Raw genomic sequence first — 25,662 nt, 5'->3', positions numbered from 1 at the left:
GGAAATTAATATATGCTAGTCGTCTGCCTCTGTGGTATATGACAATTATTATTATTATGATTATAAAATTAAATTTATAGATACAATTTAATTAATTGTTTAATATTTAATTTTGATTTATAATACTTTTAAGAATAATAGCAAATTAACTATTTTAAATATCTTTAATTTTTTAAAAATTTTATTTATAGCATTGCATTAATAAAATATTTATTTAATAATATTATCTTTAAATTAGTATTATCAATATAATTGATATTATTATTTTTATAAATTAAAAATTATTATATAATTAAAATAAATTTATTAGTGAATATAATATTTAAAAATATTATTTTTTTATAATTAGAATTATTATCTAATTAAAAAACTAATTTGTAAGTTAATATCATATTAAAATATAATTAAAATACTATCTTTTAGAATAATTATTATCTAATTAAAAATTAATTTATTAGTAATATGTTATTTTTTAGGATTAGAATAAGTGTTTAATTATGAATGTAACTCAGTAATCAATAAATTAATAAAAAAACTATAAAATTATATATAAATTTGAATCATATATATCAAAAATAATATAAATATCAAAATAAAAATTAAACATATTAAAAATTAAACATACACATCAATACAATATTTAGTAAGATTTCAGGAACTTTAAATTTTTATAAATTTGTGAATTTAATTTAATTTTAAAATTCATAGTGCTAAAGAAGCCTAAAAGAAAACAAAAGCTAAACATGCAATGTTAAACAATCCTTGATCCTTCGTTATCATATTAAGCAAGACCATTCGTCCGGGAAATTATACAAAGGGCCCCTCCAATCATTCACCACAAAATCTACAAGCGCCATGTCACAAGAATGGCTCTTAATCTGCCACGTGTAACCAAATTCATGAGCCCTGATTTATTGTATCACTGCAGGCCCACCTAAACGAATGAAATATCTATTCTGAGTTGCCCTCACTTATTCCCTGCACATGAGGTCACACATATTAAAAACAATACTAAATTTGTAATTTAATTTTTGCTATGGGTCCCACAATCCGTTGAAAACGTGTATGGCTAGGATTCTTCTGGTCCTCATCTAATGAGACCAACTTCGAGGAAAGCATAGAGGTAATCAACGGTCAGTATTCTCTTAACGGCTATTTCAAAAATAATTATCCAACGGTCCCCATTGGATCGGCGGCGACCGCCCTACAGTGTCCCCGATTTTGGACCAAGGGGTAGCCGACTGCAACGGTTGTCGGTAAATTCGCAGTAATCGCGACATTTTCATTAAAAAAATATAGTATTATAAAAAAAGAAATATTCTAATTAAATAATTAAAAAGTTGTGGAAGACGAAGAAGTAGCCGTTGAGGGCTCTTCTTTTTATTCTTCTTTTTTCTTCTATAAAAAGAGGCAATTGATGCGAAGAGCCATGAAATCTATTCACTGAAAATATCGAGACCCTGTAACAATTTCTAAAGTAGGGATTTTAGGATCTCTTGAGGATCGAAAGATCTATTCTATCAATTCTTTTCCCTTCTCATGAGAGAGCCAAAAATCTGTCTTCACCAGTAGCTCTCTCTCTCCCTATCTATCTATCTATATAAAGTATTAGAGATTATTACATTACATATATCTTGTGTGTTTATTCTGATTTTTTTTCTTTAATGTTGCAACTTTCTAGACAAAATCTGTAAGGGTTTCCATTTGTTTTTATAAAGAAATCGGAAATCTTAATCAGGGCTGTTGATCGCGTTATTTTTTCTTTTCCAAGATCATCGCCTGTTTTCTACTGCTTGTTCATTTTTGTGCAGATCTTCTTAAATTTAGTTTTAATATAAACCAAAAGTAAATACTAAGGTATGGAGGCGATTTTTGCACCATCTGATCATCAAACAATCTCTCCTTACAAGAAACAGATAAAAAACCAGTCAAAGAGAAACAATAGTAGCAGCAGTCGAGGGCTCATTTCAAGACCAATTGAAAACTTAGCTCCATCAAACAACAACAACATCATCCATGGAGGAGGCCTTTTCTTTCCTCCTCCTCCTCGTGCTCTCTCCTTCTCATACCCTCCTGCAGTAGGGCTATATCCTATCCAACAAAGGCAAGGACAGCAGCCGCCTCTTCTTCCTCTTCCAGTCTCAACAATAAGATCACTCAATTCTCGAACCCGAGATCTTTCTTGCCCACCCACAACTACTAGAAAAACAAATCGAACCAGAGATCACTCTCTCACTCCAAAGAAATCAAAACAGCCCATCCCCAGAAACGAAGAACCAAAACAAAATTCAAAGCCTTTGATCATTGCATCCACTGTACCATCTGGACCAGAGCCTAACGATCTACCCAAAGATGTTTCCAAAGTTTTATCATCATCATCTTCTTCTTTCATTACAGGTAATAATAATAATAATAATACTCATGGTACTAAAGATTTGGAAAGTCTTACTGGTTCAGTTTTTACACTGTCTCCGCCACCGAGTAGCTTACCTTTGCCCAAGTTTTCAGTCAGGCCAAAGCTTAGTTGCACTGCAGAAGCTGCCGGGATAGATGCCGGAGCAACAGACAATCTCCGGCGGCTTCTGCGACTCCGGTGAAGCAAAAAGATTTTAGTTTTCAGTTACAATGCAGTGGGAATGGTGATGAAGTTGGTTGGCTTTTGTATCTTTCCTGTAAATAAAAGCATAACCGATAAATGGAGAATCAGCTTCTTCTGTTTGGTTGTGAACTTATTGTAATGTGTTAATTAATTAGTTTTTTTTTTTCTTTCTTTTGGTTCATTTGTCTTGGTTGGAGGAAGTTTGTGATCACCTACCTGTGTTTTTTGAAAATAGGGGTGCACAAACTTAGTTACAGAAGAATTTTCCTAGAGATGGGAATGTCCTTCGGTTTTATCTTTTGTCTCTCAAAGTTTCTCTATTTACTTTAAATCTTACCTTTTCTCTCTTCTAATTTGTTATATTTCTACGTTAATTATAATAAATCTTTTTTTTCTCCTCTTTTGTCCATTATAACACATCATTTCTTTTAATTCATTTCTATAGTTTTTTTTTATAATTCAAGTCATCCATTTAAAAAACACTTATGCACTGTTTAGTTAAAGTATATAAAATTTATTTATAAATTTTAAATTTATATATTTTAATTTAGTATTTTATATAATTAAATTTGTATGAAATTAATTATGGCTAAACTAAATTTTTATAAAATAGGTAAAACTTTTAAATAAATGCCATATTAGTAAGTCAATACATTTCATACCTTCAAAATATCTTTTTTAACTTTATTATTTCTATTTTATAACTTCTGTTTTTTAAATAAAATGAGTTGTTTTATAGATTTAAATTAAAAAGTCCACAATTTTGCTTAAAGTTTGAAATCCACACTAAAGTGAGAGAAATAATATTTAGTGATGAAACAATCTTAAAATTCATTGATTTAATCAATATTCAAGAATTTAAAATTTTTGATAGTGAATTAATGATAAAATAAATCATTAATTTTTTTTATTTTTATGTGAGAAATTACTGAAATAATGAAAAATACTTTTAATTACTACCAGAAATTCATTGCAAATTGTAGAAAATGATGATTTTTTTTTTTTTTATGAATAAGAATGAGAAACTTATTGGTCAAGACTTATGAATTTTGACATTTTTTTTATATTCAAAAATTAAAATATATAAATTTTTTAATATTTCTCATTTTTAATCCTGATTTCAAATGGTGCCTTTCAATTTTTAACTTTTTCCTCACCTTCTTTCACGACTTAGCAAACTATATTTTATATAAATTAGTAATATATTGTATTTTGAAATGGTAAATTTCAATTAATTAATGCTTTGAAAAATGTCGGCCAAATTTCCAAGTTTAAAAGATTAGATTTTGAAGAATTAGTCAAAGTTAGAAACAATTTATGTAAAGATTATGTAAAATATTAAAATTTTCATATGATAATATTAAAATGTTTTGATTAGAGTGGTTCTCCGTTATTATATCTATAAATATAAATTTTTATAAGAATAAAACTATATCACTATAATAATTTACGCTTATAAATAGGTGTAATACATATGGATATATACAAAAAATTATTTTTTTATTATTCTTTATTTTATAACAAATATTTTCCTACAATATATAAAGGGATATCTTTCTTTTATATTTTTTTTCTTTGTTTTTCTTGTTTTATTTTATTTTATTTTAATTAGTCATTCTCTCATCTTTTATATGTCAAAAGTAAAGTTTTATTTATTTATTATAACTAGTCATTTACTTGTATATTGCACGCTATTGTTGTTATTTTAATTATAAAATCATGTTTATAAATAAAAATTAATAGAATTTTAATATTTAATATTTATCTATAATATTTTAAAAATAACATGCAATTAAATCTTTTAGATATCTTTTTAACCTTTTTAATATATTAAAATCTTATCAGTGTAATAATATAAAAATAATTTTAAAACTATTTATTAATTAATTTTAGTATTATATAAATTAATGCTATTAATATAATTGATAGAATTAAAACTAATTAGGGAATATAATTTAAAATATATTTTTTCTAAAATTAGAATTATGTTTTAGTTAAAAAAATTAATATATTAGTTAATACAATATTAAAATATAATAAATATTCTATTTTTTTAATAAAATTAGAATTATTATGTAATTAAAAAATTTGATTTGTTAGTTAATATAACATTAAAATATAATTAATATGATATTTTTAAAAATTAAAAAAATAATTAATTAAAAATATAACTTATTAATCAATAAATTGACAGATAAATAAGACCGTCGTTTGGAATTGAAATCTCATTAAAAAAAAAGTTGATAATTACACACAAACTTAAATTTTATGTGAAAAAAATGAGAAATGAATTGGGAAATTAGACATTGAAATCATATTATTATTATTATTATTATTATTATTATTATTAGTAAGTGTTGTATTCATTGGGTGGGAATAAAGAAATAGAGACAGAGAAGATCAATGGTGCTTGTAGGTAATTATTATTATTGTTATTATTATCATTATCATCTTCATCCTCCTTTTAACGACTGGGAAAGGGAGGAACGGTTTCTCATTTCGTTGCCAAGAGACTCATGTGGACCCTGGCCCACAACCACAACTATAGATAATCATCCTAGCCCAGATTCTTAACCCTTCCTAACACAAAAGCTCTAAACCTAAACCCTTTTACTCCTTAGACACTGCACACTTTACTGTAAGAGAGACGCACAAAGTAGCCGACAAAGGTAAATTTTATACTTTCCTAGAAAATGAGGAGGAATGAGAAAGTGATTTAAACAACTGTTTTTCATTTATCTCATTTTCTTTTTTTTTTAAGGACAAATGGCAGCAAATGACCAAGTGCAAATGTTAGCTGTTTTTGAAGCCAGAGTAGGAGCAATGAAAGTGGATGAGCTTCAATTAGTGAGGCAAGCAAATGAAGCCGTTGTTTTGCCAATAACACATATTCAACTATATGGGTTGTTGATGGGTGGGATAACTTTGGTCTCTCAGACACAAGGTGGATGGAATCATATATTATTAGGAAATATTGGTCTCCTGTTGGTTGGGTTTGTTGTTGGTACTATAGTACCTTTTGTCGTGGCGTTCTCAATGATATCAAAGTTGGCTTCTAGAATGAAGGACTTAAGGAGAATGCATACACTACTTGCACTAGAAATAAGAGGATTTAATACTGAATATGTCAAGGGGAGTGGGGGTGATGATACTAGAGCTGTGAACGAGGAGGGTAGAATTGGTACTAGAACTGAGAGTGAAGAGAGTAGAGATCTTCAGGCAGGTAGGGATGGTACGGTACTAGAGAGGAGAATAGAGATCTTGAAGAGGGTAGAGATGGTACTAGCTGTGAGCGAGGAAAGTAGAGATCTCGAGGAGAGTAGAGATAGTACTAGCTGTGAGCGAGGAAAGTAGAGATCTCGAGGAGAGTAGAGATAGTGAGGTTCAAGAAATTGATACTGAGATTCAAGAAACTCAGGAAGAGAAGAATTAAATGAGTGCTAAGAAATCTAAATCTTTGGATAATATTTTTAAAACTCTAGATGTAGAGGTACATGTGGATGTGGAAGAAGTCAATAAATTTAAGACATTATGTTAGGTTATTGATGTTGCAAGGTGTTAGTGCCTTTCCTCTTGCAATTTCAATACCTTTAATCACAAGTCTTCTGTGGAAGAGTAAGTGCCGTAAGTGTTTCCTTATTTCTCTTTTATTTTCATGCCATTTAATTTGTTTTAATTTATACTTTACTTTGCTTGTCAGGTTGTGTGGCTTGAATTTTTGTTGATCACTTGCACATGGCAAGTTGATCGAAAGGGCTTACTGTTTTAGGTACACCTGCATTTATGTATGTGGTGCTTGGGCAAGCCATGATACCAAAAAATACCTCTGTAATATCAACATAGTAGCAACTCCCCATCTTGGATGTTCAAGAGTTTTATATATTGTTGGTAATAACTTGAAAATGGGTATCGATTCAAGTTCCAATCAAGATTGATATTATACCTTTCAACCCAAACCCACTTTGTAGAGTTCTCGAGCTCCCAAATCTTTAAGTGTTTCACGTACAGACGACAGAATAATAACTTACTCTCCATTTGTAAGAGTTGCACCTCTTCACGCTCAATCCGACACCTGCGACATCTATTCCCAGGATGAGGCCTAACTTGGAGTTCTTCAGTTTCTGTGTTAAATGTGAGTATGGATGCACTGCAAGTAGGTTTTTAATTTAAACGTTGACCATCCACTATCCAATAAATAAATCCATTTGTGTTTACAGGAGCAATCTCTCGAGTGGGCGCATAATTAAAAGTACAAAGCTTTCTCCACTTCATGCTGTGCTGATAAAGTATCAGATAGTGACAGCCCTTGCCATTTCGATATGCATAAATCAACCTGTATTCTCTGGTCAATAAGTGAAAGCACATACCGCATAAATCACCACTCCAAACTGGGTTTTCCAAGGTTATTTCTGCCTGTGTAATGGGGTTGTAAATAAAAAAGATAGTCGATGGAGAGAATGATTTGTATTCTTTAAATATGATGAATCCATTGTAGCTAAAAGCAAGCTTAGGCATAATCTTTTGCATGTTGAGTGTGGGTTTATTGTATACTTTCTCGATCATCCTGTTATTCTTAGCTCCTTGATCGAGAAAAAATACATCCAAACCATGCATAAAAAAGTGTGATTCTGGTCGTCTATATTGTATAAAAACAATTGGGCAGGCTCTTGTAAGTTGGGCTTGAGAAAAAAACGGAGTGAGAACAAGAGCCTTCCATTCCTTAGAGACACTACAGCATTTGAGAACTTCATCCGCTGGAAGCCTACTCAGTATTTCAAAAATGATGTCATTAGGAAGAGGTCTAACATCCCCGCCCTTAAGTGGGGGGAATATGCTCAATAGCTCTTTCCATATGTGTACAATCCATATGAAGCATTCAAATTCCATTCTGCCCAAAAACAAGACCATTGATTGAACACTTAATGAATCGAACAAAGAAAATGATAAGACTGAATGTAGTATTCACAAGAATAAATGAGTAAATCCACTGCAAATTCAAGTGGGGGCGAGCAATTCCCAGAATAAATGAATGCTTAGTTACTCTTGTAAGTGTTTTTTCAACAACTGGTATGGTTACTGTTTATTTAGCATAAGTACTATGACTTGTAGGAATACAATCCACAAATATGCCGTATTATGCAATCAAATCTCTAAGCAAGTTTTATATAAAAAAAGAATGTAACAGGAATGCATATAAGTAACTGCATGAAACTAAATGAGATAATCACACAGACATAGTAAAGAAAATGCAAAAGAGACAGGAAAACACACAAATGGAAACAGGCTTAAAGGTCTTGCTCAGCAGTTATTCTTGCACTATAGCTTTGATACACTGGTAGACATTTAAATTTTGAGGAAAACAAAAAAGTTTGAAGATGAAATACAAAGAGAATAGTACCATTAAGTGGACAATTAAGGAAAATGCAGGAAATTTGTATGGATTGAAATCTGAAAAACAATACAAGACTCTGAAATTTATACTCAAAAAAAAAAAGATCCTAACACGATTAGAAGAGAGATGCTGCCTGCGATGTTAGAGGGTGGGTGGAGTCTTAAAGAGAGATTATGACAGCCATGAGATTGGTGGAGGGTTAAAGAGATGACGACGGCTGTGAGGTTGAGATAAAAAATTAGGGTTTGTAATTTACATGTTATGTTTTTCCTTTTGTCGAACAGCATGTGTCCTTAAATTTTAACCTTTTTGTAATCGTACCTTTTATGTTTAAAACTGTGAAATTAAATCCTTTTATTTAAGGGTTTAGTGTCATGAGCCTATCTTAAAGTTTTTGTAAAAAATATTATTTTAATTTAACATCGTCAAATGTATTATTTAAAAAGTGAAAATTTGTACTATTCTTAGAAATTGAAGAAAACTCATTTCTAAAATCAACTCATACAATAAAAAAAACTGTAAATTACAAGATCAAAAGCTTACATTATATTAAAAACCCTTTTACCTATAAAGATGGCTTGCTTTAATTCTTTTTATGTTTAGAATAATTATCTTAGCGTCTAATTATAATAATTATTTAGTATTTGAGACAAAGAAATTATTTTTAGTTCACAAAAATAAAAATTTAAGTATGTAAAACTCATATTTAGATCTAAATTAGTAATTTAGTATCAATATCATTTTTATTAAAATAACATATTTTATGAAATAATAGTTTAACCATTTAAATAGATTTTCTTAATAAAATTAAAAGAATTAATATAAATACTTTTGATATAAATTCATCATTTATTGAGTTGAACGTATTCTTTTTAAATTATTTTGATCGATATAGAACGATGTCCTAAAACTCTAAGCGAACAAAAGTGGAAATAAAAATTGATCCTAAACAAAGGAAATATCAATTCATGAATCCCACGCAAAAAAGTCTCAATTCTTTCCTCTTGTTTTCCACACTCCCAAACAAAAAATGGTAATCTACCAATATCAGTTTGGTTCAATATAGCATTCAGACGAATATTTTTGAATACCCGATTCGATCGGATTCTATTGGAATATTATTTCGATAATGAAAAAGGATTTGAAATCTAAATTTAATATCCGTGTCAGGTTTGAGTTGGATTCAGGTTCAGCCGCATAAATATTCGCTATCCGGACTTACTTATGTAGACGGATATGGATGCAGGGTACTCGAACCCATTATTCGATATCTTTTTATTTAAACAGGTATCTTACAAGGTACTTATGGGTATCTTATTCTATTAGATTGATTAATAATTTTTTTTTATCATTTTATTCTCCATGTATATTAAACCTTATATTTTTTATAAAAAAAAAGTCATTCACCATTACGCTATTTAATATTTCTTTATAAAAAAGACACATATATATATAGTACTATTATATTAAGATATAAAATAATATTATACTAAATCACGTTAAAAAATTATTATAATACTCAACCTAACATATTAGCATTATTAACTTATAATTATGTAGTGCTAGTATGACATTAATTATGTTTATTAAATAATCTTGATTAGTTTTATGTGTCTTGACTAATTAATATGATATAAAAAATCTTATACCATATTGTTATACAGTAGAATTTAAATTTTAAACTTTAAGTTTTTAATAGATCTCACTTTTATTATTAAAATCTTATATTAATAATATATATATTGTGTTATTACATCCAAAAAATATAAGACAATATTTTAAAATTTGAATATATTATATAGTTTAATTTTTATTTTTATTATATGCAAAAAAAATCATATATATGAATTCAATAAATTTTTATTAATAAATTAAAGAAATATATTACATATAGTTAAAAATAAAATTATGTAGTTTTAACTAAAACTATCTAGTTTCAAAGTATCCTATATAATTTTAAATAAAATACATAGTTTTGAGTAGAACAACGTAGTTTTGATGTACCAAATTAAAAAAAAAACTAAATAAAACTATATAATTTAGTAAAACTATATAGCTTTGATGTACCAAACTAAAAAAAACCTAAATAAAATTACATAATTTAAAATAGAACTATGTATTTTTTATATACTAAACTTAAGAAAATCCAAGACAAAGTAAACTCTAATTCAATTATCTTCTTCTCCTCTCAAACTCGCGTCAACTCAACCTTCTCAGAGCCTCCACCACCCACCCCCTGCTTCACGCCGCCGTTCACTCTATTGCTGCTGCCATTCACGTCGTCGGTGCTGCCGTCCAGACCACCACTGCTGCCGTCCACGCTGCTGCTGTGTTCAAGCCGCCGCTGCTGGCGTCGTTCTCAACCGCTGCTCCGTCTCAGGTAAGGTTTTTGCCAAAGTTTCTTGAGTTAACGATTTTGATTGTGGCTGTCATTTTAGATGCTATAAAAGAGGAGATTACCCAACTCCTTTTACTTTCACACACCTAATATAACTGCTAATTTCTTTCCACCTTTACACAGAAAAGCAACCAAGAAGAGATAGAAAGCATGTCATTTGAAATGCTACATAGTAACTGTACTAGGTGAAGAATACTGTGACAAAAAAAAAAAGATACTAGGTAAAGAATACAGTTAGCTTACATAGTGCAGAGGTGGCCCTTGTAAACTTATCACTGTCAATATTATGTTAGACTTCTAATCAGCTGAACAAATAATTTCGGTTTAGTTTTAGATTTTCATTTGTAATTTTATTTGAATTAACGGTTGTTTTTCAGTTAACAATTCATCTAGTATAAATATTTTTTATATTTTTTATATGCATAATACATTATAACTACTTATTTTTATATATTCATTCTTATTTTAAACTTTTAGGATCTTATTCAACTGTAGAAGCAAGTTGTTTATCTTCAGTTGAGAAAGATGTTGAATTATGAAGTGTATTTCCATGAAGTTTTTATTGAGTAAGTGCTATTTAAATATTTCTTATAATAATAATAATTATAAATAGATTTATTATTTAATATTTAATATGCTAATGGTATTTTTTTTTTTCAAATTTGATAGATAAACAACTTGAATATGGAGTTGAAGATCTACAAAGTGTAATAAATATTGTATTTTATTTAGTTATTATTACTTATGATATTGTTTTAGATTTTACTAAATTTATGCTTGATTTGTATTAATATATAGAATATTTAATGTTGAATTCTTAGACTTGATTAGTATATGTTTTGTTATTTTGTTATTTATTTAAATTATTGTAAACATGTTTGATAAACAGATACCAATTTAATTACCCGTATATTCATATAAATAGATTTTAATGGATAGAGTATCCGCTACCCATTTAAATACTCATAAAATTTATTTAATCTAAACAGGTTTTAATCGGATTTAGATAGCTTGTGAGTAATTTTATTAAGATTTGGGACGGGTTCGAATTACAAGTGTCATTTCTTAAACGGATTTGGGACGGTTCAGATAAGTATGGTTTAAATGCGTTCGGGTTCGGATAGCATTAAATGGGCGAATACCTTAGCCATTGCCATCCCTAGTTTGATCCAGTTTAGAAGGGTAATTATATAAGATTTTTGATTCTTTGCATACTCGTATGTAATAGTGCAAATGTGCTTGAATGTCTTTAATTATATTTGAGTTTATTGTTATAATTTTTTTTTATAGAATTTGAAGTTTTAAATTATTTCTCTCTCTTAGAATGTTATTGCGCAGAGGACTTGAATCACTCAACCTTTGTTATATCTCTATGAACTTTCACTCTTTCTCTTTTTGTCTTTATTTTATGCATGGAGTTTCCTTCTTTTTTGGAATGACATCATCGTGGTTCATAGAGTCATTTGAATCTATTCTATTTTATTTTGTTCAAACTCAGAGATTATATGCATCTTCTCCATTGACTTGTGTGTTCTTCTCCTTTTCATAATTCACTGCATTTTAGTTTTCATAACTACTATTACCACCTTTCATCAAACTATCTGTTAAACACTGTAATTAAATGTTTATTGTAAGGGTAGTATAGTCTTTTCCATGTTAGAGTATAAATAGTTATCTTTCCTTTATTTTTAGGTTAAGCTTCTTTTGATGATCTACATTATGATTTTCTTTCAATCTTATCATGGTATCAGAGCTTAATTGTTTTACAATCGAAATGTGACCTCGACCGCTTTCGTTCTTCCTCTTCTTTGCGGCTTCTACTTCTTGTCGTGTGCGCTTCGCTGTGCTTCTGTGTTTTCCATCCTCGACGTCTGCTCGTTCTTCCTCTTCTTTGCTGCGTGCTTCTACTTCTTATGTTGTGTGCGTTGCTGCTGTGCGTCGGCATTTCCACTTTGCACGCCACCTGCTCGACAAAACTCCCCTGTTCAATCTGTTGTGCAGACTGTTGCTGTTCGTGGCGTGTTGGTTTCGGACGAAATTCTTGTAAAGACGAGAATATTGTTAAAGATAGTTGCAGCAAACAATGATGTTGGCATGCCACCTGCTCGACAAAATTCTTTAAGGTTGGATTTGTTGATAGGGGTTGTGGCTTAAATTTATTTGCTTGGTGGAAAATTATATATTGTGGTTTTATATTGATAAATGGTTATGGCACATAAGCAATCTGTAAAAGTAGATTTGTTGCCCCTTCTTTGGAGTAATTGATTGTTGTTGATTTCTGTTGAATTTTCCTTTCTTTTGTCTGTTCCGTATGGCTGAAGCTAGAGATGATTCGCTTCAAGAAGTTAGTGTTCAGTTGGATGGTAAGAATTATGCATATTGGAGCTACGTGATGAAAAATTTCTCGAAAGGGAAACAAAAGTGGGGATATATTTCGGGTGCTTATATTAAGCCTCAAGATGATGTGGCATTATTGGATAAATGGGAAGTTGATAATTCAAAAATTATTACTTGGATCAATAATTCTGTTAAGCATTCGATAGGCACCCAATTAGCAAAATATGAGACGGCTAAGGAGGTTTGGGATCACCTAGCTAGACTGTAAACACAGTCTAATTTTGCAAAGCAATACCAGTTGGAGTCTGACATTCGTGCTCTTCAGCAGAAAAGTATGAGTATTCAGGAATTCTACGATGCTATGACAGATTTGTGGGATCAGTTGGCTCTCACAGAACCTGCTGAATTACGATCCTTTGGGCCTTATATTGTACGAAGAGAGGAGCAGAGATTGGTACAATTTTTAATGGCCCTTCGTGATGAGTTTGAAGGACTTCGTGGGTCTATTCTGCATCGTCATCCACTGCCTTCTGTTGATTCTGTTGTTAGTGAACTTTTAGCTGAAGAAATTCGTTTGAAGTCCTCGGTTGTAAAAGAGGTTTCTCCAGCTTCTACTCCATCTGTTTTTGCCATGCCTCCTCGATCAAACTCTAAATCTCAGTTCAGGCCATATGGATCTGTTGCTCGTGATGAATGCGGGTTTTGCAAGCAAAAAGGTCATTGAAAATCTCAGTGTTCGAAATTGGGCAGAGGAAAACAGCAACAGTTTCATCAACAGCAGCAGCAACAGTCTCATCAGTGGTCGTATCGATCACCGCCTCCCCACAATGGACCTCCTCTTCTACCTCGTCCTCACAATGCCTTGTCAACCTCCTCCTTAGACCCATCACTGATTGAGCAGTTTCAGCAGTTCCTTGCTTCTCAGCCTCATGCCATGTATGTTTCCTCTCAAGTAGGTCTGTCATCTAGTCCTTCAGGTATATCCCCTTCCTCCTGGATTTTAGATTCTGGTGCTTCAAACCATATGTCACCTAATTTATCATCATTTACTTCTCTAACCCCTAAAGTTTCAGTTCCTGTTATGAGTGCTAGTGGTACACCTATGCCATTGCAAGGTGTTGGTTCGGTTATTACGCCTTCTCTATCTTTATCTAATGTCTATCACATTTCTAGTCTTGCTTTGAATCTTGCTTCTGTTGGTCAGATTTGTGATACTGGATGCTCAGTCTCATTTTCTTCTTCCGCTTGTTTTGTTCAGGATCCACAGTCTCAGAAAGTGATTGGGATCGGCCATAGAGAAGGAGGACTTTATGTATTGGATCAACTCAAAACCCCTCACACTGTGGCTGTTGTTCCTGGTGTGAATTTGTCATCCTTTCGTTTGAATCCCTCTTCATCTGTGTTTTATTTGTGGCACTCTCGCCTTGGTCATGTCTCTGTGTCTCGTTTAAAATTTTTAGTTTCTACAGGAGCTTTAGGAAATTTGAAAACTCATGATATTTCTGATTGTAGTGGTTGTAAACTAGCCAAGTTTAATGCATTGCCTTTTCCTAAAAGCACTACTATATCTGTCTCTCCTTTTGATCTTATTCATTCTGATGTATGGGGACCCTCTCCTATTTCTACAAAAGGGGGTTCTCGCTATTATGTATCTTTTATTGATGATTGCACTCGTTATTATTGGGTTTATCTTATGAAACATCGTTCAGACTTTTTTAGCATTTATAATGAGTTCCGATCTCTTGTAAAAACCCAACATTCAGCTGTTATCAAATGTTTTAGATGTGATTTGGGGGGAGAGTATACTTCTCATGCTTTTAAGGATCTACTTACTTTGGATGGTACAATTTACTAAACTTCTTGCACTGATACTCCTGAACAAAATGGAGTTGCTGAGAGAAAACATAGGCATATTCTAGAGACTGCACGATCACTCTTGTTGTCCGCTAGTGTTCCTAGTGAATTTTAGGGGGAAGGAGTTCTTACTTCTGTTCATTTAATTAACAGAATTCCTATTTCTTATAATTCTGGCTTGTCTCCCTATGAAAGATTGTATGGTCGTCCGCCAGATTATACTTCTCTTCGTGTTTTTGGTTCTACATGTTTTGTTCTTCTTCCTCATGTTGAACGCAGTAAGCTATCATCTCGATCTACTATATGTGTCTTTCTTGGTTATGGTGCAAGTCAAAAAGGGTATCATTGTTTTGATCTAGTAAGTCATAAATTATATATTTCTCGTCATGTTATTTTTCTTGAACATATTCCTTATTTTACAATTCCTGACCGTCCTCACCATATATCTATGTCTGATCTTATCCATATTGACCCTTTTGCTACTGATGTTGATGAGCTATCCTTTGCTGACATTCCTGACACCTCTATTGGCTCCTCTATTACACACTCCGCCTAATCATCTCCTGAGACTGCGGATACTATCGTACCTCGCTATCCTGTACGCAATCGTAAGTCCACTAAACAACCTGATTTTGATTATTCTTGTTATAGGAGTTCATTTGTTTCCTTTCTCGCTTCTATTCATCATCTTTCTGAACCTTCATCTTTCAAAAAAACCATTCTTGATCCTCTTTGGCAGCGTGCCATGGCTGAGGAGTTAACTGCTCTTCACCAAACCCATACTTGGGATTTAGTTTTCCTTCCTGCAGGTAAACGTGCTATTGGTTCTCGTTGGGTCTACAAGATTAAAACTAAGTCTGATGGTTCTATTGAAAGGTATAAAGCTCGTTTAGTGGCTAAAGGTTATTCTCAAGAATATGGTATGGATTATGAAGAGACTTTTTCTCCCGTTGCTAAAATGACTACAGTTCGAACTCTTATTGCTGTTGCTTCCATTCGTCGTTGGGATATAACTCAAATGGATGTCAAAAATGCCTTTTTGAATGGCGATCTTCATGAAGAAGTTTATATGGTCCCTCCTCCTGGTCTTGATCACCATCCTGGTGAAGTTTGCAGACTTAGGAAGGCTCTTTATGGTCTCAAACAGGCTCCTCGCGCTTAGTTTGAGAAATTCTCTGTTGTAATTACTTCACTTGGTTTTTATCCTAGCCACCATGACTCTGCACTGTTTATCAAATGTACTTCAGCTGGTCGAATTTTGCTCTCTCTATATGTTGATGATATGATTATTATAGGTGATGATGTTGTCGGGATTAGTCTGTTAAAGTCCGAACTGACTCGTTATTTTGCTATGAAGGACTTGGGTTCCCTTCGTTACTTCTTGGGTATTGAAGTTGCTTCTTCTCCAAAAGGGTATCTTCTTTCTCAATCTAAGTACATTTCTGATATTTTTGAGCGTGCTCGCCTTTTTGACAATAAGACTGTTGCTACTCCAATTGAGCTCAATGCTCGTTATTCTGCTTCTGATGGTTCTCTACTGCCGGATCCGAGTCTATATCGGACTGTTGTTGGAAGTTTGGTTTATCTTACTATCACTCGCCCTGATATCGCATATGCTGTTCATATAGTCAGTTAGTTTGTTACTTCTCCTACTACAGTTCATTGGGCTGCTGTTCTTCGCATTTTGAGATACCTCCGTGGGACTCAGTTTCAGACTCTTCTATTTTCATCTGCTTCATCTTTAGAGTTATGTGATTACTCTGATGCTGATTGGGCTGGTGATCCCACTGACCGCAAATCAACTACTGGATTTTATATTTTTTAGGTGATTCCCTTATCTCTTGGAAAAGTAAGAAGCATGACGTCATTTCTCGATCCTCAACGGAGGCTGAATATCGCGCTATGGCTTCTACTACTTGTGAAATAGTTTGGTTGCGATGGTTGCTTGCTGATATGGGTGTCTTTCTGCGGCAACCAACTCCTTTACATTGTGATAATAAGAGCGCTATTCAAATTGCGCACAATTCAGTCTTTCACGAACGGACCAAGCATATCGAAATCGACTGTCATATTACCCGTCATCATCTTCAGAATGACACCTTGACTTTGCCTTTTGTTTCTTCTTCCTTACAGCTTGCGGACTTATTTACAAAAAGTCTAACTGCTTCACGTTTTCGTTTTTTATCTGACAAACTCTCGATGCTTGTTGCTATCGTATTGTGAGTTTGAGGGGGAATGTTAAACAATGTAATTAAATGTTTATTGTAAGGGTAGTATAGTCTTTTCTATGTTAGAGTATAAATAGTCATCTTTCCTTTATTTTTAGATTAAGCTTCTTTTGATGATGTACATTATGATTTTCTTTCAATCTTATCACTATCATCTTTATTTTTAGATTAAGCTTCTTTTGATGATGTACATTATGATTTTCTTTCAATCTTATCACTATCATCTTATGCAGCTTATGTTATTAAAGAAATTAAAAGATAAATTCACTTAAATTACAATATTTAATTTTATTTGGAGCTACTGAAAAGTTGCATGCCAACTCAAAAACCTTTCAACTTATTATAGGTTTAAAGTAATTCACAAATTAAATTCAATTAACAATTTACTTGTTACAATTATATTACTTTAATTTTTAATGTTCTTTTTATTAAACCGAAATTAATTGTCGGGTGCCGTTAGCTAAATATTAAAGTAAAAAAAGAGAAAGAATTTTGTAGAGTCTAGGCGGTAAATTGTGCAGGTTATGTGGCGGCAATGAGCTGACCTATTTTGGCGTCTAAGATTATTAAGGGTGTTTTAGTGAATTTACTCTATATTTTACCTTTAATGGGAATCAAACTGATCCATTTAGCAGAGTGCAACAAAAAATACATATATATATATATATATATATATATATATTTCCATCTCTAACACTTACTTTGTGTTATTAAGCAAGCTACTAATCCAATGATCAAAACAGAACAAAAAAAATTGCATAACTTTTGATGCCAGTAAGTCATAAAAAAAGCGGACAATAATAAATGATAAGCATGATTGAGCACTCTTTTCTTTATAGTTCATTATGTATCCAACAATTCAGGCTACTGCTTTGACAGGGATAACCCATTTCGCTCAATACTCAGCAGCTATTAAGTCAGAGGAAAACAGCTGTAATTGCAGCTTAAGGTTGTTGTGTTCAATTTAAAGGTTATGCTGTGAGAGAGCTTTAACGTTGGGCCTTTCGGAACCATTCGTTAACCTATCAGCCTAACAAAGTTCAAAAGACAGTTATGGAGCCGAATTGTTAGTTGGCCAGCTACTCGGAAAGAACCTTTACATTTATTGGCGGGAATGGACCACTCATCCTCCACGGATTCTTTGTGAAACAATTGCTTTTCTTTTGTAATTCTCTGTCAAACTTATTGTACGTTTTGCAATGAATGAAGTGGAGCTTGCCTCTGATCAGGTTTTGGATCAGAATTCACCTAAAGCAATGGATCAACCATCAAGTTCAAGCAAAACTCCCACCGTTTCATTCTTTGCTCTATTTTCTGCAGCTGATAAAATTGATTACTTCTTGATGTTTTTTGGAAGTCTAGGGGCATGCATTCATGGTGCTTCACTTCCTGTTTTCTTTATCTTTTTCGGTCGTATGATTGATTCCCTTGGAAATCTAGCTTCCGATCCTCAAAAAATGTCTACACAAGTTTCCAAGGTATGGCCTAAACCCAAACGATTCCTGCATATTCCAATTTCAGTTTTCAAGCGTTTCATGTGCTTAAAAAAAAATTTCTTTTTGTAATCTTTTTATTTATTTATTTTAAGAATCAGAATCTCTTATCAACATAGTAAAATTTTCCTACTGCTTATTCTCTTTAAGTCCCTTACTATATCGTGATGTAGCTCAGTCTTACTATATCGTGATGTAGCTCAGTCTGACAAATGCTCTCATAGAAAATGTCTAGCTTGAATTCCACTTAACGAACAGAAGAAGTGTACTTTTCTCATTCCAAATCCAAAATTTATCAGAACATCTGTCCCTTTCCAGAGAACAGAAAACTTGTCTGTTAAAATCTGACAACCAAAATGCAGTGTCATGTGTTCCACCGTACACAGGGCTTTGGTACAATATCATGACCCATACATTCACTACATATAACAACAGAATATAAAAATTGAGCACTATTATACAACCCTGACCCTGACCCTGACCCAGACTCACCATGAATTCTAGATACTCAAAAAGCAATTTCATTTATGAAAAACAAGAAAATGTGAATGTACACAAGCAAGTGGAGAGCGCATCAAGAGAATGTAGGATCAATCATTAACAAGCAGTGAAGTTTTGCATAAGAAAAAAAAAAAGAAAAGAATCTTTTCTATTAATTAAACCACATTATGCAAATCATATATAAAATGTCACTACACATCATCTAAAAGAAAAAGAAAAAGAAGAAGAAATGAAATGATCAAAGATTTAACTGTAATTTCACGTAACCAGCGAGAAAACTGAAACCCAAAAAATATCAGTCAAATGCTAAAAATTATGGGATTCCAAAATGAAGTGATAGTCTGCAAGTTTCTTTTCTAAGAGAATTTATCATTTTCTTGACTGATCCTATTTCCAGATTGTTAATTAGTTCTTAAAGAAATTTTACATGAAAAGTAAAGATTTATCTTCTACCTTTCTGTTGCAGCATGCCTTGTACTTGGTGTATTTGGGGCTTGTGGTTTTTGTATCAGCATGGATAGGTATGTTTGATTACCAGTCGAATATGTCCTATAAAAACTGATTTCAGGAACTATTTATAAAAATTTTCCACAAGTAGTAGCATTGTTCTTTTATGTTGCCTTTTCAGGTGTTGCTTTGTGGATGCAAACTGGGGAGAGGCAAACAGCTCGTTTGCGTCTCAAGTACCTTCAATCTGTTTTAAGGAAGGATATGAATTTTTTCGACACAGAAGCCAGAGATTCCAACATCATGTTCCACATCTCCAGTGATGCGATACTAATACAAGATGCAATAGGTGACAAGGTAAGTTGAAAATTATCAGCTTGAATACTTGGACCAGCATTTTGACACATATAACCATGGCAAACCATTTCCACGTATCCTGATGCAGACAGGCCATGCCATGCGCTACCTTTCTCAGTTCATTGTTGGATTTGCCATAGGATTTGTATATGTGTGGCAACTAACACTCCTCACCTTGGCTGTGGTTCCGTTGATAGCTGTTGCTGGGGGAGCTTATACTGTGATCATGTCTACCTTATCAGAGAAAGGTGAGGCTGCTTATGCTGAGGCTGGCAAGGTTGCAGAAGAGGTATATATATCACAAACCTTGGTTCAAAAATTTCATAAGCTTCTTACAGCTCTTTTGGTGGTTCTGAGTTTAACTGCTTATGATTCAACTACAAGGTTAAGGAAGAGCTGATATCTACGTCTTCTTCTATGTATTAGGTTATTTCACAAATTCGCACTGTATACTCATTTGTAGGAGAGGATAAAGCAATTGAAGCATATTCTAAGTCCCTTAATAAAGCACTTAAATTGGGGAAGAAAAGTGGGGTTGCAAAAGGAGTTGGTGTTGGATTTACATATGGGCTATTGTTTTGTGCTTGGGCATTGCTTCTCTGGTATGCCAGCATCCTTGTTAGGCATCACCACATAAATGGGGCAAAAGCTTTCACAATGATTATCAATGTCATTTTTAGTGGATTGTAAGTGCCGTATGAATTATAAAATAGCAACTAGTGTAAGGTATTATTACTGACTATCCATTTTTATTCTGATAAAAGATAGGCCCTTTTTATTTACAGTGCTCTTGGTCAAGCTACTCCAAACCTTGCTGCTATTGCTAAAGGCCGGGCTGCCGCCGCCAATATCATTAACATGATCAAGAAAGACTCTTGTCCTTCTAACAGCTCAGAAGATGGAATTGAGTTGCCAGAAGTAGATGGGAAAATCGAATTTTGCAATATCTGTTTCTCTTACCCCTCACGACCCAATATGGTCTTTGAGAATCTGAGCTTTTCTGTAAGTGCCGGGAAAACCTTTGCAGTTGTTGGTCCCAGTGGCTCAGGAAAGAGCACTGTTATATCTATGGTTCAACGTTTCTATGAACCCAATTCAGGTATCTATACAACCTTCAGATGCCATTCTAATTACAGACTTTTTTCAACTTTGAGCAAAGTGGTATTCATTTCTTGTGATGGTCAATTAAAAAAGTCGCGTAGCTTATGCATCAAAATCAACTAGGTAAAATACTATTGGATGGACATGATCTCAAGACTCTTCGCCTCAAATGGCTGAGAGAACAGCTTGGATTGGTAAGTCAGGAACCAGCGTTATTTGCCACAACTATAGCTGATAATATTTTGTTTGGTAAAGAAGATGGAAGGATGGATCAGGTTATTGAAGCTGCCAAAGTTGCCAATGCACATTCTTTTGTTCAACAATTACCTGATGGCTATCAAACTCAGGTGCGTCTTATCCACGGTATCTTGTAGGATAAAACAATAAAAATGCAGCTCTAAGAATGAATGGCTTGATAAATGTGACTGGAGTCAAGGGCTAGACATGAATGATAAAATTAATGGCAAAACAATCTATTTACCTGATTCCATCCCATCTTTTGCAATGTATGATGGTTTATTGAATCCAGGTGGGGGAGGGAGGAACTCAGCTTTCTGGTGGACAAAAGCAAAGAATTGCTATAGCAAGAGCAGTGTTGAGAAATCCAAAGATACTACTTTTGGATGAGGCTACTAGTGCTCTTGATGCAGAATCAGAGCTCATTGTTCAGCAGGCCCTGGATAAAATCATGTCAAATCGGACTACTATCATTGTCGCACACCGGCTATCCACTATTCGAGATGTCGACACCATCATTGTCTTGAAGAATGGCCAAGTTGCTGAGAGTGGGAACCATTTGGACTTGATATCTAAGGGAGGAGAGTATGCAAGTCTAGTGGGTTTGCAAGTATCAGAACATTTAAAACATTCAAATTCAATAGGTCATTCTGAAGCTGATGGGAATTCTAGCTTTGGAGAACTTCCGCACAGTCATAACAACCCGCTGAATTTTAAGTCAATCTCAACAGGAGAGGTGCAGTCAAATGATGAAAGAATCGACTTAGCCAACCATGCTTCAACTGCATCGATTTGGGAACTGCTGAAGTTAAATTCACCAGAATGGCCTTGTGCACTGCTTGGTTCATTGGGTGCAGTTTTGGCTGGCATGGAAGCTCCTATGTTTGCACTAGGGATAACACATGTCCTGACTGCATTTTATTATCCTGATGCTTCTGAAATGAGACATGAGATTCAAAGGGTAGTTTTGATTTTTGTGGGACTGGCTGTGATTACCATTCCTATATATCTTCTGCAACATTATTTCTACACTTTGATGGGAGAGCGTCTTACCGCTCGTGTTCGTCTATCGATGTTCTCAGGTTCGTTTTCTGTTTGCTTCATTTTTAGCATTGAGACATACCAAGCATTTGGAAAATTGATCACTTCTGCTTCTGTTGAGCTGTCCAGGCTATATAATTTGTGCAGAGTCATGGCCATGACATCTTCCATTGTAATTTAATGTAATCTTTTTCATTATGTAAACTTTTCATACTTTATATTATTTTGAGACCTTTTCCTTACATGGAATGCAGCTATCCTTTCCAATGAGATTGGCTGGTTTGATTTAGATGAGAACAATACCGGCTCGCTAACATCAACTTTGGCTGCTGATGCAACTTTGGTGCGGAGTGCTCTTGCTGACCGCCTCTCAACAGTCGTGCAGAATGTGGCACTTACAGTTACAGCATGTGTTATTGCCTTTACACTAAGTTGGCGCGTAGCATCTGTTGTTGTTGCCTCCTTACCTCTGCTTGTTGGAGCTTCTATAGCTGAGGTATGTCTTTGAGATCATGATTAACATAACAGGAGGGTTACTGAACTATGCAAATTAGAACATTCGCTGATTTTAAGTTTCTTTATTTTCATGATCTGCAGCAACTTTTTCTCAAGGGGTTTGGAGGAGACTATCATGCTTACTCTAGAGCAACTTCTGTGGCACGAGAAGCACTCACCAATATTCGCACAGTTGCTGCATTCGGGGCTGAAGAACGAATCTCCATTCAGTTTGCCTCTGAACTAAACAAACCAAACAAGCAAGCGCTCTTACGAGGACATGTATCAGGGTTTGGGTATGGCATTACTCAGCTATTTGCTTTTGGTTCCTATGCCCTTGGCCTTTGGTATGCGTCAATCCTTATCACACACAGGGATTCCAACTTTGGGAACATCATGAAGTCCTTCATGGTTTTGATAATCACTGCACTAGCTATAGCAGAAACTCTTGCTCTTACACCAGACATTGTGAAAGGTACACAGGCACTTGCACCAGTTTTTAGCATTCTCCATAGGAAAACAGCTATAGACCCTGAGAATCCGACATCAAAAATGGTGGCTGATATCAAAGGGGATATAGATTTCAGAAATGTGAATTTCAAGTACCCTGCCAGGCCTGACATCACCATTTTTCAGCAGTTAAATCTCAAAGTTCCAGCAGGCAGAAGTCTTGCTGTAGTTGGTCAAAGTGGATCAGGAAAGAGTACAATAATTGCCCTACTGCTGAGATTCTATGATCCCATTTCTGGAACAATTTTGATTGATGGATGTGAGATTAAAACCTTAAACTTGAAATCACTAAGGCTAAAGATAGGTTTGGTGCAACAAGAGCCAGCATTATTCTCCACAACTATTTATGAAAACATCAGGTATGGGAATGAAAATGCCTCAGAAATTGAGATAATGAAGGCAGCAAAAGCAGCAAATGCTCATGGATTTATCAGCAGAATGCCTGAAGGATACCAAACTCATGTGGGTGATAGGGGACTGCAGTTATCAGGGGGACAGAAACAGAGAGTGGCAATTGCTAGAGCAATGCTCAAAAACCCTTCCATTCTTCTTCTGGACGAAGCTACTAGTGCACTGGATACAGAATCTGAGAAGACGGTTCAAGAGGCTCTAAATAAGCTTATGGAAGGAAGAACAACAATTTTGGTAGCTCATAGGTTGTCAACAATTCGCGATGCAGATAGCATAGCTGTATTACAACATGGGAAAGTAGCTGAAATTGGCAGCCATACACAGCTGATAGGAAAACCTGATAGTATCTATAAGCAATTAGTTAGCCTGCAACAAGAAACAAGCAGAAAGTTATACTGAGTGAATTATCTTCCACATTTTGCTGTCTATAACTAAAGGTTTTCTTAAGAAAATCTCCATTTGAAACACTGCATATTCTTCAAGTTTGTAAGTTAATTAAAATTATCATACAAGAGTTCTATATACTTAAATGTGCTGGAATCGAAGGAATGTTAATGCTTTTTGTTAATATTCAAGCACTGAGATATCTTTTTGATATTTCTTTCTCTACAGCTTAGTTTCTTGTTTAGCCTCTTCCTTCCTAATTCTTCTTCCTTGTGCTACAACTTATATTGCTCCCTTTTGTAACATCAAGGATCTGAGACTTACTTCCTTCATGCTAATTAGAAGTCCGAGGCAAAACAGATAGTTGGATGAACACGATTCTGACAGAGAATGGAAAGTCAAACAACTTGTATTTGGAGTCGATTTTTGATCTTGCTGTAAATGGGCTTAAAATTGACCAAATTTGTCGATTGGGCTGGAAAGTTTCATAAAATATTTTTTAGTCCTGAAACCCATGTCAAGAAAATGACCAAAACCAATAATGCCTTCAAAACCTTCCTGAGCTGAACTCGTTCAAGCTTTGTGTCCATTTTATTTACTTATTTTGTTTAATTAACTAAGAGCAGTTGAACAACGTTAACGCTATACTTAAACAAAAGGTTTATAGATATGGAATCTCACCTATAACATCCAAACAGAAGATGTTAGAGCTACTTTTATATTTGATTAAGAAAGTTGTTGGAGAGGTTGGTGAGTCTAAAATCCTAGGCCTAAAGGCATGCACATGGGACTACAATACTTCTCCCATGTTCTTTTCTCTTGTCATATCATATGTTATTCTTAATTGCCAATTAGTTGGGCGCAAAGTACAAAACATTCTGAAACCTATACCCTAAATTGCAGTTTAGCCACCAAATTTTTGCGGATTTTTGTAATTGAGCCTTAAATTTTATTTTGGTTTAATTAGGTCTTCTAATTTTGCGTTTTGTTAGTTTTAGACCCTTCTATAATAATCATTTCATGTGTGAGTGAGACTCCATTACAGAATTTACTGAGAGAAATCTAAATAAATTATTCAGTACTAAAATAATAAAAACAATTAAGATACAAAAAAATAATAATAATAATAAAATGGACCATGTTTGATGAGGATTGGACCGATTGGTGCTGGTGATGTAATGTGCTATTATTTTTGCATTAACTACTGCTACTCTCACTGTTCCAAAAATCAATGTTTTTTGGACAGCCCAATGAGTCTTGTAGCTGCCCACAGGTCTCTTCTCTTCTCTTTTTCTTCGCTCTCTCCCTCTTTATCTTATTGAATCTATCTTTTGTTTGGTTTCAAGGAAATTAAGGCCCTTGTTTTTCTTTTTTGGTTTTTTAAATACCAAAAGATAAACCTTTTAAATGTAATTTACTCAATTTTGTATTCGATCTCAATTGCTGGATGAATTATAAGAAAAAGATAATATGATTAATAAAAAAAGTGAACAAGTAAATAACAATTTGGACGGCCGTCTATGATAATGTCCAATCCATGTTTCCAATTTCATAAATGCAAAATTTTATTGGGATTGGAAGGAGAACCAAATTCAAATGATTAGCCAACAGAAACATACAATTTCTGGGAGTGGATAAGAGCTGGGCACGTCCTCTGTAGATTTAGATTCCTATTCCACAGCGGTATAAAAGATGCGACCAAACAACAAAATGCCACCCACGTTATCATTTTTGTGCCTTTCTTTATACCCAATGTTTATTAAAATTTACAAATCAACCATAAACACAGCGTCACCTTAAGGCTCCTCTAATCGAAACCGTTAAAGTCTTGACCTTAAAAGTTTCGGAATTAGAAAATATTTAATTATTTAAATCAA

At 33.5% G+C, this 25,662-nt stretch overlaps 3 protein-coding genes and 2 long non-coding RNA genes across 7 annotated transcripts; all 5 read left to right on the top strand.

Moving 5' to 3' along the window:
• Window positions 1–1,422: 1,422 nt before the first annotated feature.
• Window positions 1,423–2,997, top strand: LOC8274687. The gene has a single exon (XM_002510514.4). The coding sequence runs from the start codon at window positions 1,860–1,862 to the stop codon at window positions 2,595–2,597; it is 738 nt and encodes a 245-aa protein (XP_002510560.1). The 5' UTR covers window positions 1,423–1,859; the 3' UTR covers window positions 2,598–2,997.
• A 2,018-nt stretch (window positions 2,998–5,015) lies between these two features.
• LOC125369128 lies at window positions 5,016–7,233 on the top strand. Of its 2 annotated transcripts, none has more exons than XM_048370603.1 (2): window positions 5,016–6,214; window positions 6,300–7,233. In XM_048370603.1, the coding sequence occupies exon 1, from the start codon at window positions 5,366–5,368 to the stop codon at window positions 5,951–5,953; it is 588 nt and encodes a 195-aa protein (XP_048226560.1). In that variant the 5' UTR covers window positions 5,016–5,365; the 3' UTR covers window positions 5,954–6,214; window positions 6,300–7,233. The 2 variants fall into 2 exon arrangements, with proteins under 2 accessions (XP_048226560.1, XP_048226561.1); XM_048370604.1 differs by having other exon boundaries at window positions 5,016–6,731; window positions 6,817–7,233.
• Window positions 7,234–10,003: 2,770 nt separating this feature from the next.
• Window positions 10,004–12,039, top strand: LOC125369212. The gene is made up of 3 exons (XR_007214851.1): window positions 10,004–10,371; window positions 10,867–10,955; window positions 11,059–12,039. It is a non-coding gene; the product is annotated as an uncharacterized LOC125369212 (long non-coding RNA).
• A 200-nt stretch (window positions 12,040–12,239) lies between these two features.
• LOC125369205 lies at window positions 12,240–14,282 on the top strand. Its single transcript, XR_007214843.1, has 2 exons — window positions 12,240–13,703; window positions 13,985–14,282. It is a non-coding gene; the product is annotated as an uncharacterized LOC125369205 (long non-coding RNA).
• Window positions 14,283–17,738: 3,456 nt separating this feature from the next.
• LOC8274691 (ABC transporter B family member 13) lies at window positions 17,739–24,010 on the top strand. 2 transcript variants are annotated; one of them, XM_002510518.4, is made up of 10 exons: window positions 17,739–18,286; window positions 19,269–19,323; window positions 19,431–19,606; window positions 19,695–19,895; window positions 20,033–20,292; window positions 20,392–20,705; window positions 20,831–21,054; window positions 21,237–22,026; window positions 22,240–22,481; window positions 22,583–24,010. In XM_002510518.4, exons 1-10 carry the CDS (start codon window positions 18,008–18,010, stop codon window positions 23,798–23,800), a joined length of 3,759 nt encoding a protein of 1,252 aa, XP_002510564.1. In that variant the 5' UTR covers window positions 17,739–18,007; the 3' UTR covers window positions 23,801–24,010. The 2 variants fall into 2 exon arrangements, with proteins under 2 accessions (XP_002510564.1, XP_025013553.1); XM_025157785.2 differs by lacking the exons at window positions 17,739–18,286; window positions 19,269–19,323 and having other exon boundaries at window positions 19,465–19,606; window positions 19,804–19,895.
• The last annotated feature ends 1,652 nt before the right edge of the window (window positions 24,011–25,662 follow it).

The sequence above is a fragment of the Ricinus communis genome, chromosome 2 (genome assembly GCF_019578655.1).
Source record: "Ricinus communis isolate WT05 ecotype wild-type chromosome 2, ASM1957865v1, whole genome shotgun sequence".
Lineage (NCBI taxonomy): Eukaryota > Viridiplantae > Streptophyta > Magnoliopsida > Malpighiales > Euphorbiaceae > Ricinus > Ricinus communis.
The sequence above is the reverse complement of the archived record's forward strand: the minus strand, read 5'-3'. Positions and strand labels throughout refer to the sequence as shown.

What these genes read in the sequence shown, in the direction of transcription:
- LOC125369128 (XM_048370603.1), top strand. Translation starts at nt 5,366, where the DNA reads ATGGCAGCAAATGACCAAGTGCAAATGTTAGCTGTTTTTGAAGCCAGA.
- LOC8274687 (XM_002510514.4), top strand. Translation starts at nt 1,860, where the DNA reads ATGGAGGCGATTTTTGCACCATCTGATCATCAAACAATCTCTCCTTAC.
- LOC8274691 (XM_002510518.4), top strand. Translation starts at nt 18,008, where the DNA reads ATGAATGAAGTGGAGCTTGCCTCTGATCAGGTTTTGGATCAGAATTCA. An exon ending in AAGATGCAATAGGTGACAAG is followed by an intron (nt 19,607 to 19,694) that starts GTAAGTTGAAAA and finishes ATCCTGATGCAG; the next exon opens with ACAGGCCATGCCATGCGCTA. An exon ending in AATGTCATTTTTAGTGGATT is followed by an intron (nt 20,293 to 20,391) that starts GTAAGTGCCGTA and finishes TTTTATTTACAG; the next exon opens with TGCTCTTGGTCAAGCTACTC.